General features: G+C 34.3%; 1 protein-coding gene across 10 annotated transcripts in view; it reads right to left on the reverse strand.

The window, feature by feature from the left end:
* Nucleotides 1-15,132, reverse strand: part of ATRX (ATRX chromatin remodeler) — a 269,851-nt gene that overhangs the window by 154,206 nt on the left and 100,513 nt on the right. For 6 of the 10 annotated variants that reach the window (XM_065916981.1, XM_065916979.1, XM_065916987.1 and 3 more), the window contains 4 exons: nucleotides 12,279-12,388; nucleotides 10,039-10,106; nucleotides 6,673-9,740; nucleotides 2,709-2,781 (listed from right to left, as the gene is read on the reverse strand). In XM_065916981.1, coding sequence (XP_065773053.1) covers nucleotides 2,709-2,781; nucleotides 6,673-9,740; nucleotides 10,039-10,106; nucleotides 12,279-12,388 — 3,319 coding nt within the window. The remainder of the gene's footprint in view (nucleotides 1-2,708; nucleotides 2,782-6,672; nucleotides 9,741-10,038; nucleotides 10,107-12,278; nucleotides 12,389-15,132) is intronic. The other 4 variants (XM_065916985.1, XM_065916980.1, XM_065916988.1 and 1 more) reach the window with 3 other exon arrangements.

Raw genomic sequence — 15,132 nt, forward strand, 5'->3', positions numbered from 1 at the left:
TGATGGAATTCCAGTTAAGCTATTTAAAATCCTGAAAGATGATGTTGTGAAAGTGCTGCACTCAATATGCCAGCAAATTTGGAAAATTCAGCAGTGGCCACAGGACTGGAAAAGGTCAGTTTTCATTCCAATTCCAAAGAAAGGCAATGCCAAAGAATGCTCAAACTACCGCACAATTGCACTCATCTCCCACACTAGCAAAGTAATGCTCAAAATTCTCCAAGCCAGCCTTCAGCAATACATGAACAATGAACTTCCAGATGTTCAAGCTGGTTTTAGAAAAGGCAGAGGAAAAAGAGATCAAATTGCCAACATCCACTGGATCATCGAAAAAGCAAGAGAGTTCTAGAAAAACATCTATTTCTGCTTTATTGACTATGCCAAAGCCTTTGACTGTGTGAATCACAATAAACTGTGGAAAATTCTGAAAGAGATGGGAGTACCAGATCACTTGACCTGCCTCTTGAGAAATCTACATGCAGGTCAGGAAGCAACAGTTAGAACTGGACATGGGACAACAGACTGGTTCCAAATAGAAAAAGGAGTACATCAAGGCTATATATTGTCACCCTGCTTATTTAACTTACATGCAGAGTACATCATAAGAAACGCTGGGCCGGAAGAAGCACAAGCTGGAATCAAGATTTCTGGGAGAAATATCAATAACCTCAGATATGCAGATGACACCACCCTTATGGCAGAAAGTGAAGAAGAACTAAAGAGCCTTTTGATGAAAGTGAAACAGGAGAGTGAAAAAGTTGGCTTAAAGCTCAACATTCAGAAAACTAAGATCATAGCATCCGGTCCCATCACTTCATGGCAAATAGATGGGGAAACAGTGGAAAGAGTGGCTGACTTTATTTTGGGGGGCTCCAAAATCACTGCAGATGGTGACTGCAGCCATCAAATTAAAAGACGCTTACTCCTTGGAAGGAAAGTTATGACCAACCTAGACAGCATATTAAAAAGCACAGACATTACTTTGTCAACAAAGGTCCGTCTAGTCAACGCTATGGTTTTTCCAGTAGTCATGTATGGATGTGAGAGTTGGACTATAAAAAGCTGAGCACCGAAGAATTGATGCTTTTGAACTGTGGTGTTGGAGAAGACTCTTGAGAATCCCTTGGACTGCAAGGAGATCCAACCAGTCCATTCTAAAGGAGATCAGTCCTGAGTGTTCACTGGAAGGACTGATGTTGAAGCTGAAACTCCAATACTTTGGCCACCTCATGCGAAGAGTGGACTCATTTGAAAAGACCTTGATGCTGGGAAAGATTGTGGCAGGAAGAGAAGGGGATGACAGAGGATGAGAAGGTTGGATGGAATCACCAACTCAATGGACATGGGTTTGGGTGGACTCCGGGAGTTGGTGATGGACAAGGGAGGCCTGGAGTACTGCGGTTCATGGGGTCGCAAAGAGTCAGACACGACTGAGCTACTGAACTGAAGCTCTATTCAAAACTATAGAATAAAAATTTTTGTTCATTCATCTTAGTAAAAATGCTGTCCTATTAATTAGGAGAATGCTGATCTTTGACACAGAAAAACTTATCAGCATCAGCAAGACGTAACAGAAAGATAGTGACAGCTGGCCCCAAAGCATTTAATAACTCAGTTAATTTCTTACAAAATTATGACACAAAAATTAATGTTTATCTTCATGTTTTCTTAGTTATTAGAGCTTACTATTAGGAATAAATGGGTGATTAATATAGTACTCTGTAGTAAAATCTCAAGCCTATCATAGATTTTTGGTGCCAGAATTAATCAGAGAACATTTCATCCAATCTTTTCATTTTAGAGAACAGAAAATTTTGGCAAAGAGTAGTTAAATCACTCGCCCAAGATCACACAGAAAAGTCAGAACTAGAAGTCAGATATTCTTATGCCCATTATTCCAAAATTCCATCCATTACACCACATTGTCTCCATGGTGAAGATTATGAGTGTGGGGGATCTTCTAGTTCAGGAAGGGTTTAAAAGATATATAAAAACATAAATTTTTGAATATCTTCTCTTTATTCCTCATTGCTGGGATATGGGTGTAACTTATTTTTTTTTCCTTCTCCCAGCTATCCCTTAGTTAAGTCAATCTGTACAGACTACAATGATCACATTTGAACCTATTCTTTAAGTATCATTAATGTTAACACTATCAAACTGTCTACTTCTATTTTATTTGAAAAACTGTTAAAATCTAAATCAGTCTAGACACTGTGCAAATAGATACTTATTTTTAAAGCAATTTCTTAATCTTAAACATCTGAGCAGTCTCCTTTTTTTCCACTTTGAACAGGTTTTAATGAATAGGATCACCACATTGGATGGCAATTTAAAACAATAATCAAATATTGAGGATAGAGATTTCTGTTGTCACCAATTTTTGAGACATGATTTACTTCCACTAAAAAATAATCTGTCAAAATTAAAATATTCTCAAAAACTTATCACAGTTTACATGAGACATAAAAATTGACAGTGCTGTATTTGTAACACACCCTATGCTAGTATTTATTTTCTCTTAAAGTTTCTGAGTTTTAGCCCATTTTCTGGCCTTTCTTTGAAACTTGGAGGAAGACTGTGAGTGAGTATTTCTAAAGCTGGCACTCCTGGTTTGTACAACCTGCTTGCAATTCCGATGCTGCTCTTTGTGCCCATGCCTAGGGTGTGTTATAATCTTTTTGAAATCCTTACAGATGGAATCATACCTATTTTCAGGATCATTGTCATCATCGTCATCATCCACTGTGACAGGCACTGATTTAGATAAGGCTTCGTCTCCTTGAAAGAACAAAAGTGAACTTAAAATTATCTACATAAGTAAAACCATGTAAAATAAAACTGAAAGTCAAAAACTTTCAAATAACTAGTGAGTCCTAAACTACACTCTGTGATCCAAAACATGAATAAAAAGAATTTATAAAGAAAGTACAATGGGGAATTTAAGAAGTGTCAGCAGCAAAATAATAAATAGTTGGATCTTACATATTTCAAAGTTTCTTCCCACAGCACAAGAATTTTAAAACTCATCCTTCCTGGTAACAAACATTTTATCATTCACCATCATATTAGCATAAGTTTCTCACTAAAGTAGGCTTTGTACTGACCTGTTTAAAGTTAACAGATGTCTAACTTTTTCTGTATCATTGAAGAATTTTTTTTAAATGCTACTAATACTTGGTGATACCAAGTAACTGTAAAATATACTTGAATTTATATGGTGTTCATGAATAAAATCACCTAGAGATATATTAAAGTACAGTAAAACTTATTTCCTTACAAAAAGTAACATTTCTCTTTTGATTAAAACTATAAAGTGATTAGGAGAAGGAAATGGCAACCCGCTCCAGTATTCTTGCCTGGAGAATCCCAGGGACAGAGGAGCCTGGAGGGCTGCCGTCTATGGGGTCGCACAGAGTCAGACATGACTGAAGCGACTTAGCAGAAGCAGCAGCATAAAGAAATTTTAAAAGTTTGTACATTTCATTGTATGTAAATTTTGCCTCAAAAACAAACATTGTACCCTAGTTAACACTATATATGCTGAAGTAATCAGGGAGAATTATGCTAATTTCTACCATTTCTTTTCAAACGCATCAAAGATTTCAAGGGCATTAATTACACTGAGTGAAGAAAGACAATTTCAAAAGCTTATACACTTCATGATTCCATCTCAAAATAACAGAATTACAGAGATGGAAATCAGATTAACAATTGCCACAGGTTAAGAATAGGGATATGCAAGGAAGTGTGCATAGGGGTAGCACAAGAGAACCTTGTGGTAATGAAACAGTTCAATATGGTTGTTGTGGTAGCTATAAAGCTACATGATACAAATTTTGCACAGAACTATACTCACACACACACACAAACCACACATACACACAAATTAAGGAATGCATGTAAAACTGATGAAATCTGAATAAATCATCAGTTTCCTGGTTATGACACTGTACTATAATTATGAAAGATTGATATCATTGGAGGGAAATTAATGAAAGACATCCAAGACCTCCTGTACACTTTCTTGCAACTTCCTGTGAATTTATAATTATTCCAAAATAAATAAAACAGGGGGCAATAGTTAGGTTCATTGATGGATAGATAGGATATATAAATTAAAGTATGTGATAAAGCAAATATAGTACAGTGTTAACAGTAGAAACTCTTCTGTATATTTAACATTTTTTACTAAAAAATACTGGGAGAAAATGTTGAAGAAAAAAATTCACAAGAAACACAGACACCTACAGGTTCAGGATAGAAATATGCTAACTGTAGAAAGGTAAAAATAAATCTCCCAATTAACCTTAGCAAACTGACAGTAAATACTTCATTCAAACAGGTCAATCCTCAAATTAAATATTACTAGTGATATTACTGCTATTCCTCCTTACCACATCTTTGAAAATTTGACCCATTCTTCAAATATGAGTTCAAGTACTACCTGTTCTTTTAAGTCTTCCTCCAATATTTGAATAACTGGCTCACCTACTATTTATCACAGACTCATTTTAGTTTTACATCTTTCTCCTGGTATCCTTTTTTTTTTAAATAATGACTTATCTATGTCTATCTTGCTCATTGGACTGCAATCTCCTAGGACCATGTTCCTTATCATGGTTAGTCATGCCATTCCCAAGACCAACTAGAAAATGTTGTACGCTGTAATCAATCCCCAACTATTGCTGAATAAATTGGAATCCTCTAAATTCATGGGAGCAGGGAAGGCTTTTTAAGAGCTCATAAAAATTGTCACCTGAATTAAGTTGGATATATTAGGAGAACAGATAAATTTAGCATGCTTTGTATACAGGCATGCATATTCTTAAGGAATGCCACTTATCATTGACTCACACCCAAACTTATCCTGGAAATCAGTGCTTTTAACATAGTGCTTATTTGCAATTCCTTGAATATTTTTTTCTGACTATATTTCTATCAATAAAGTCCAATTTTTAATTAATTTTTTATTGAAGTATAGTTGACAAAGTCCAATTGTTAGATGAGCTCATTCCCTAGCAAATTTATCCTCCTTTTTTACATCTAAAAGTAAAATCAGTCCAAGAAATACCCAGAGTGAAGAAAATTTGAACAACAAAGTTTATTCCACCAAACAGTTGAGAAACTGGCATCTTGCCTGAAGTGCAGAATTCTCAAGGCTTTTCTGGATATAAACATGAGAAAAGGGAAATGAACCCTCTTGAGTAGTAGCCATATGTTGCCATCTCTCATTAAGAGCTAATCAATATATATTACTTATTAAAATAGTTATTAACAGTTCTAAGCATGAGAATTATAATTCTCTTAGAAACCCTCATATGTGTCGAGTGAGATTTGGGGAGATGAAAATTAGTATCTGAAATCAAACATGCGGATTTCACTAGGGAAGCTGTTTTGTCATGGAAACCAACTTTACAAAGTTTGATTAGTCCAACAGTCTAGAATTTGCAAATGAGAATACTCTATGTAACTAACCACAATTTATTATTCTCACATTCTAATCCTAATAAGAGTTTTTTCGACTAACCTGATAACCAAAACATTGAATTGATATCAAAGCAACTATTATATTATGTTTTGAACACAAGTTCACAATCTTATATGCAATTCAAAAATCTAAGAAGTTCTCAAAATTTAAAATTTTGCAAGGTAGTACCAAAGTTTACTTGGCAGCAATATCTAATCTGAACTGCTTATTCCTCTTACATGTAAATGTTCATATGTTCTGCTGGGAACACAATAGTAAGTGCAATCTCCTTTACAAAAATTTTTAAATAAATTTTATGTGTCCTTGGTTAACTGACAGGTTTTATTGACTTAAAAAAAGACAATGTGAGCAACAAGTATACATTTATTATACAACTATTTTTTTAAGAACTGCCATAATGATAAATATTTTTAAGTTTTTGAGGGGGTATCACTGACCCACACCCTTACTGTCCTAGTGCTCTATCTCATCAGGGTAGAGTAATCCATCTACTTTCTGGATTTTTTTCTTTTTCTATTTTGTTAATGTTAAAAATGGAAACATCTGTTCATCTTATTAGAAAAAAATGATGACCATCAGCAGTGGGTTTCAATAAAGTAAATTTAAATTTTTCAGAGGATTTCATAGACACAAAGTTAACGTGCCCAATTTAAAAGTCAGGTCTAAATAAATAAATAAAATAAAAGTCAGGGCTGATTCATGTGAATGTATGGCAAAAACCACCACAATATTGTAAAGTAATTAGCCTCCAATTAAATTTAAAAAAATAAACAAAAGTCAGATGCATGGCAAAGCAGTTAAAACTTTCACATAACATGTCATACTCATAACAAGCACTCATCTCCATTACATGAGTAAATGTCTACTGAACTACTATCAACAGTCTGATTTTCCTTCATAAATTACTTTTCATTACTCCAAAGAAAAGCATTAAACATTAATAAAGAAATTTACCCAACAAATTTGGTACACATGACACAGAACACTAATAATGTTTCAAATATCTCCCAATGGTGACAAAAAAAAATTGGAGAAAGAGGTTCTAGAAAATCTCTAAAGAATTTTTAAATGGTGTTTTCCTACAGAATAAGTAACCTTGCATTTGACTGACTACAGAGAAAATAAACAATGTAGTTATTCAACAGGGAAAAAGTATACATTTTCTATTTATTTTCCCATACCTGAAGATTGACAAAATCCAGTATGTGACGACAGCACTAAATTTTCAGTCACAGGCTTAATTTTCTGCTCATCACTGCTCCCCTCACCTACAGATTTCTGATCATCATCTCCTATATCAGAAGAAGATGAGGAAGTAATGTCAGCCTGCTTTCTTTTAGTGCTTGTTCTCAGGGAGTTTCTCATCTTCTCCTTCATACTGCCTGCCTTCTTTTTAGCTGAAGCTCTTTGTTTCTTCAGGTTTTTATTATCTTCAGAACTTTCCTCAACATCAGAAGATGATGAGCCACTTTGTACTTCCTTGCTATTTCTATTTGAATTTAAATTCCTTCTTTCCCTTAATTCTATTCTTTTTGGTCTCTTATCAGAAAAATCACAACCATCTTCTTTCATGGAATATTTTTCAGTATCAGATGATGAACAATCCTGTCTCTTCCTCGAACTCTTTTCAGGCAAGTTGAACCTTTTCTTCTCTCTACTGGATGTTCCATTCTTACTCCTCTTATCTTCTGAAGAGTCACAACCTTCTCTTTTCCCTCGTAACTTCTCAGAATTATCAGATAATTCACCCTTCTTTTTAGAAGCTTTATCTTTTATTTTTTTGCATTTCTTTTCCCCATCAGCTGAGCTCTTATTTTGTTTTATGCTTTTAGGAAAGTGACAAATTTCTTCTCCCTCAGGTAATTTCTCAGTACTATCAGATGATGATTCATACTCTTGTTCCATCTTAATTACTTTTTTATTCAAGTCTGCAGTTTTCTTTTCTTTTCCTTCAATTGCCTTTTTGCTCTGCTCGTTATCATCTTCAGAGGATTCATCACTCTGTTCTTTCTCTGAGAACTTCTCAGCAACATCACATAAGCCACCCAGTATTTTCTTACACATTCTGGTTCGCTGGTGCTTACTCTTTCCTTTAGATTCAGCAACCATTTCATCTTCTGGAGAATTAAAACTCTCCTCTTTCCCAGAACAAAGGTTATCAGCGCTCTCTGACGAAACATTGGGCTGCTGCTTCTTAGAGAGGTGATCTCTCAATTCCATGATGGTCTTGTCTTTATCAACTGTGCCTTCTGCTGAAGAGAAATTCTCTCTCTCTTGTTTCCTTTCAGCATCATCAGATGATCCTTCCTGTGCAGTCCTCAAACTTTTATGACCTTGATCATCCATTCCTTTTTTGCTGTGTTTTTCATCTTCAGAAGAATCATAATCTTTATTTGGAACTCTTTTTTTGGTTGTTCTGGCAGTCCCAATTTTACTCATACTCTTTATCTCTTTTTCTAATTCTGAGTCATAATTAGAAGATTCAGACTGGTTCTGCCGTTTCTTTTTAGAAATTATAGCCTTTTTAACTGATTTACCTTTCTTAATATCAAAGTCTGAGCCAGAAGTAGAACTTTTTCGTTTCCTTTTTCTTTTATCATCTTTCCCTCTTTGAATCTTTGAATAAAAAGTCTTCTCATTATTTGTATGAGGTTCGTTAATATCAGTATCTGAAGAACTGTGACTCATACTGGGCACGTCTTTGAGGATTGCCAGCATTTCATCAGAATCTGAAATGTGATCCACAATCTCTGACTGCTTAGATTTAGGCAATTTATTAGGTTTAGGATTATCTATAGCACTGTCAGAAGAATTCCGCTTATCCTTTTTTCTCATTGGGACCGAAAGTTTTTGCTGCTCCTTAACTGTTTCATTATTTTCTTCATCTGAATTAGATGTTGTACGGTTGTTTTCTGTCTGTCGCCTCAAAGGTGTAGTCTTTACACGCGGAGATCTTCGAAGATCAGATTCTTCTGAAAGTAATGGAACTTCACTTTTAGCCAAATGCTCATTATCATTCTTTTCCTGTCCAAGTTCACAGTTCTCTGGCTTAGGGTTCAGACAAGAACTTTTATAGCTATCTTTATCTTGTGGAACTTCCTGACAATCAGCACCTTTAATTGGGGAAATAGAAAGGGAAACAGGGGTGAGTTTAACATATAATTCTTTTGTTACTTTAGCTGTTGTTTTTGATTTAATACCTCCTCTGTTGTCTTTTGAAGTAATATTTAATTTTACAGAAGTCTCCAGTTCTTGCTCAGTTCCACTGTTGCCATCTCCCTGATAATCTGCTGAACTCTGAACTTCCATAGCAGTCTCAAGATTCTCAAAAATGTCTTCTGGAACTGAGGAAGGAACAGACACAATATCCATGTCTAAGTCTTCAGAAGTGTTAGTAGGTTCATACTGAGGTTCTTTTTTATCAGATTTCTTATGTTCAGTACTGGCATTTTTATGTGCTCTTTGTTCCTCTACTGCAACACTCTGACCCACATGCTCACTATCTACCTGCTTTCTTGACAGTTTACCTTCTGATTTTGAAATATCCTTCCTTTCCAAAACACAAGGTTTTTCTCCTTTTCTTACTTTTGTTTCAGACTTAGCATCTATGACTTTATGCTCTTTGGTATTTTTCTCTTTGTTTACAGCATCCAAAGCTTGAATCTCTGAACTCAAATCTTCTTCTAATGCAAGATGAGCTTTCTTGATATCAGCCAACACAGACTTAAAAGCCTTAAGCTGACGTAACTTTGTAGCGGAATTGACTTCTGAATTATCTGTTGCCTGCTTCAAAAACTTAACGTAACTGGAATTCATGTTGGCAGTAGTCTCAATCAGTTTTTTTGTCTTCTTAATCATGTCCTTGGGCACAATTAGTGCTGAGTAAGAGTAGGTTACAGAACCAGAATATGAATCATCTAACTTCTTTTCTTCTCCATTACAATTTGGACTGTTTTTCTTTGGAGAAAATCTGGGTGCATGATCATATACTTTACTACTCTTTTCATTGTCAACTTTTATCTTCTTCTTATTTTGTTGCAACAACTGTTCTAAGTTTTCAAACACGCTGTTACATGCCGTGACCAAGTCCAACAAAGGCTCTGGGTGACAAATGTAGCAATACCACTGGTTGTTTTCATCCATTATTGTAGACAGCTCCTTTCGACCAAGGTTGCGAAGAATGCACTTCTTACAGAAGGCATTATGGCAAAAGTCACAACAAATTAAGTTTCCACCTTCTGCACACCATCTGCAATTATTTAAAGATTAAAATATTATTCCAAAATGAAACTCATTTAAAATATTTATAGTACTAAAGCAATTAAAATTTCTTGCCAACAATTTTAATAGCAAAGTAATTTAGGTCATTTAGTTTTTCTTTGTTAGAAAATTAAGACATAAATCAAGGGCTATGTGGAAAAGAACAACCTTCCATTAAAGATATCAATGATGATACCACAAAAAAGAAAAGATTTAATAACTATGTAAGAATTTTCCCTCAAAAAGTAGACAACACTGAATTTTAGTTCATCTTGATTTATACCTACCTACACTGTTCATCCATTCCATCTGAGTCACGGCTAATATCATCACTCATGTAATATTTAAAACAATTCTATTAAAAGAGAGAGAGAGAGAGAGGGAAAATTTATTCAAAATTTTTAACATTCATAAAGGAGAAAAACTTCACTTTTAAGTCATTAAAAAACTAAAGGGAATGTATCTATGTATGTGTGTGTATGTGTGTTTTAGAGAATCAAAGCAAAAACATTGTACCACCCCAACTAGTACTTTAGAGACACAGGAATAGCTCAAGAAATTAAAACAGACTTCCATATCATCAAGTACCACTGTTCCTTATATAAAAATTGATAGAAGATTTTGGTAAGGCAAATTTCTGATCTCATATGGCTAGCTACCAAGGATCTACATAAAAATGTATTAGATTTGTTGTTACTTAATACTAATTTAATAGTCATCATATATAAACAGCTATTGTGTGTAGAGCTGAGCAAGAGTATCCTTTTCTGCCCTATGTTATCTTTAAATCCCCAATACCTACTGTGTAAGATAGGCAGTATTACTGCGCAAATTGAGAGAAAAGGCTTTGGTTCATTAATATGTGAATAAATCTCCAAAAGTCATATAATTGCAAAGGCAAAACTGGTATTCAAATCCAAATCTGACTGACTTTATTTTTTTTTTCTGACTGACTTTAAATTCCTTCTCACTGGAACTAAAGAAAAGGGAATGTTCCATGACCACTGATGACAACTACTGATTTGACCTGGGCTCAACAGACTGGCCTTTGAAAAAAACCAATCACATATACAAGAAAAAAGGAATGCACATTACAAACCCAATAGATGCAAAATTCAGCTGTCAGTGTTTAAAACTAGAAGCCTAACTGAACTGAATTCAAAGAAAGGAAGGACACAAATTACTAAGAGGCATAAAATTTAGCTTAAGTGGGTCTACATCTATCAAAAATTCATGCAAGATCTACAAATGAAACTCTGATTAAGGAAAGTCTGGTCTGCCCATACAATTCAAGTAGATATTTTATTGGAAAACAAACTACTACAGGATTAATTTAGCAGTAATATGAGTTGGGGAAATGATATGCTTGATAAAGTAGACATTTAAAATTAATTCCAAGGTATTACTTATAAAAAAGTTTACACAGACTGTTAAAATTATTGTCAATACATATGAAATATTTTTTAAATCTACAATCTCCAAATTAAGTCAAAACACTGCTCTACATGGAGAGTTTAGATTTGAGTAATTGGGGTATGTAAAGAGGGAAGGTTATGTGTGGGAAGCAACCTAGATGCCCATCAGCAGACAAATGGATAAGGAAGCTGTGGTACATATACACAATGGAATATTACTCAGCCATTAAAAAGAATTCATTTGAATCAGCTCTAATGAGATGGATGAAACTGGAGCCCATTATACAGAGTGAAGTAAGCCAGAAAGATAAACACCAATACAGTATACTAACGCATATATATGGAATTTAAAAAGATGGTAACACTAACCCTATATGCAAAACAGAAAAAGAGACACAGATGTACAGAACAGACTTTTGGACTCTGTGGGAGAAGGTGAGGGTGGGATGTTCTGAGAGAATAGCATTGAAACAAGTATACTATCAAGGGTGAAACAGATCGCCAGCCCAGGTTGGATGCATGAGACAAGTGCTCAGGGCTGGTGCACTGGGAAGACCCAGAGGGATGGGATGGGGAGGGAGGAGGGAGGGGGGTTCAGGATGGGGAACACATGTAAATCCATGGCTGATTCGTGTCAATGTATGGCAAAAACCATTACAATACTGTAAAGTAATTAACCTCCAACTAATAAAAATAAATGAAAAAAAAATAAAACATATGTGTGCATACACATATACTCTGCAGTTTTCCAACACACCACATTGTCCCTCACCTATGAGTCTCTGAATATCATGTTGCCTCTGGCCTAAAATATACTGAACCAAACCCACTTTAACAAGCTAATTCCTATTTATATTTCAGACATCAGCTGCATCATCTCCATTATATACCAACTCCAAATTACAATGGCTTCTCATGTGTTCTAAAGTACACAGTATCTCCCCTATCATAGCACTTATTGGCCTTTTCATGGCTGTCTTCCCCACTACAGTATATGCCCTCCAATGGCAGAAACCATTTCCATCTTCATCACTGTGCATCGAAATCAAAAAGCATTGAATGCATGTTAAGCATTCAAATATTTGTGGAATTATCAACATATCACTACATACCTTACAAATAAGTACTTGCAGTGAAGGATGTCTATAAATGGAATCTTTTTGAAAATGATTGACCTGTTGTCCACAAGCTGTACAGCTCACAATCCCATGAAGCCCATCTTCTAGAAGAAAAGAGTGAACATTATTCACACATAGACACACATGCAAAAATATATATATTTTAGTTAGCATTTTCCAACATTCAAATTGAAAATTAAATACTTCATAATCCTTGGGAAAATGACATTTTGGACACAAATAAAAAGGTTAATCATTTTATGGACTTACTAAAAACATGACAACCTTGACAAATTACAGAGCTAACTTGCTCCCTTTTACAGATGCAAACCCTATTTCTCACAACAACTTGATATAACGTGAAGAGATTCCATAAAAGAAGTTCTAAAAATAGGTGTCAAGAGCTCTTTTCATTTTGCTACTGCTTCACAAATAAATTCGGCATCAGTTCTTAAAGAATGGAGAAGCAAGTGAAATACATGGAATAGATTCTATTGAAACCCTATACTTAAGTTAGGTATGCCATAAAATTTTTATTCTCAAAACGGAATTGTCTATATAGATCCTTTCAAAAGTATGTAAAAACCTGATAACTTTATATTACTAATTTCCCTCCTCAGAGTCCCTTCAATACTATCCACGATCCCCATTAACCTGCCTTTTTTCCATATCTACTCCATTGTCAAGTCCATATCAGCACTGTCCACTATTTCCAAATATGGACAAATAAGATTTGCAAGGATATCTATGTTGGCAGGAAAACCTCAGAATGGCTGGATTTTGACAGAGCCCCATGCCATGGTTTCTGCAGAAAAACAGATTGAAGATAACCTACACAAGAATAAAGGGAATTTCTGCCTCACCCTCATCTCTAGTTCTGCACAGTGTTTCACAATCTGAACTGAAAATTAGAATCAGACAAAGAATCTTTTAAAAACAGGGACAGCCATCCCCATCCCTAATCCACTGAAAGTTTTACAGGTGACTCTTGATGTGCAAACAACTCTTATCCAAATAAGATGGTAGAATATGACTCAAAAGAGGCCAGTGAAAATGCCTGCATTCACTAAAGGAAAAAAAGGGGGGGGAGGGGAATAGGACTTAAAAAAAAAGAAGGAAGGAAAAAAAATTGTCTCTATCCCTAACAAAAAGACAAAACAACACATGCATTTCTCACCTTTTAATTTTCTATTTTGTGTTATTCTTAGTTTTAAGGTCCAAAGCACCAGGGACCCAAGTATTAGCACAAATATTTTTACTTGTAGAAGTTAAAAAAGGTTAACCAAAGTATAAGGGCACCACCACACTCTATAAAGTTGCTTATATTTTATTTTAAATCATACCATCCTGCATTAGTATTTGATTGTGAGTATTGATATATTTTGTACTTTAAACACAAATAAATATACAGTGTGTTTTTTCATATCAAATAATGATTATATTCATGTAAGCTGACAAGGTAATGAAAAGCTAGAGTATAAATGTTCATCCAGTGTTAGATAATATTTATTAAGCATTTTCTTTATGCTTTTGCACATATATCACTCAAGAATTTTAAAAAGCTAGGTGATTCAATGGAGAATTTTCCCCAAATGTGCATAAGGAATCATAAAGGATATTCATTGCAGTACTAACTAGCAATTGGGAAAAATTTGAAAACAAAAACTTAGAAATAATTTCATATTTAGGAAATGAATAGTGATTTACTTATATAACTGAATTCTATAGAATAGTGAAAAGTAAAAAACCAGATTATACATTTACTGATATGAATACATTTCAAAATCAAAGTTGAATAAAAATTGTTGCAAAAGGATATCTACAGGATACTACTTTGTATATTTGTAAATGAAAAACAAATACTTTTTGAGCAAAATTAGGTAAAAAAAAATATAAAAACATGCATGGAAACAGCACAAATGCACACAAACTTCAAATAATCACAACCTGAAGCGCAAAAGAAAGAGGAAATAGGAATAAACCAATACTTTATTTAAGTGAGATCTGAAGCAAATATTGCAAACTGGTTAGGTGGTACTTTACTAGACATACTTGCTTCTATGGATATATGTTTTATTTTTTTAGTTATGAAATATCATAATGGTTATAATACAGCATATACATGGAAAAGAGGCATTTTCATTTCTGACCTCAATACATTTTATCAATCTTAAGGAGAGAATTATTCTGTAATATAGAAAAATTAAATGTAAAGTATGTTTTCTAACAACTAAACTAGGGAAAGGATGTCAAAATCAGCTATGGTATTTAAAAAAACAATGGCTCCTTAAATGGTCAATATCTTTGTGTCTAATTTTGTTTCAAATCATTATAAGACTATTTTATGTATAAAGTTTACCTTCTTGACAGTTTCCTAAATTAGACTTCAATTTTAAAACAAACTTTCCTAGGAAGTTTGAATATTAACTAACAGTTCAGTACCTCGGATCACTAGTTCATTCATACATGTGTATATAGGTAAACACGGTTAAAATCCTGTGTGATTTCCGACAGCTTAAAGATGTAGCAAATTATTAAGACAAAATTTAACAAGAAAGATTTAGCTATCATATGGCTATAAACACACATATTCCCTTAAGCACAATATAAACATCCTTACACAGAACACTCAATAAAATGTTCCAGAGACATATCAGCTCAGACCAAATACCAGCAGCATAGTAAATTAGCACTAAAAACACCCTCCCCGATAATTGTAGCTCTTTTTTATTCTCCTTTTAGCCATTATCCATATCTGAGGCACTGACTACTCCAGCGTCCCTCCCCAAAAGACACCACTAGATATTAATTTTGACACAATGCAGTATACTTAGTTATCTGTCTTCCT

This window comes from Muntiacus reevesi, chromosome X (assembly GCF_963930625.1).
Source record: "Muntiacus reevesi chromosome X, mMunRee1.1, whole genome shotgun sequence".
In the NCBI taxonomy this organism is placed as follows: domain Eukaryota; kingdom Metazoa; phylum Chordata; class Mammalia; order Artiodactyla; family Cervidae; genus Muntiacus; species Muntiacus reevesi.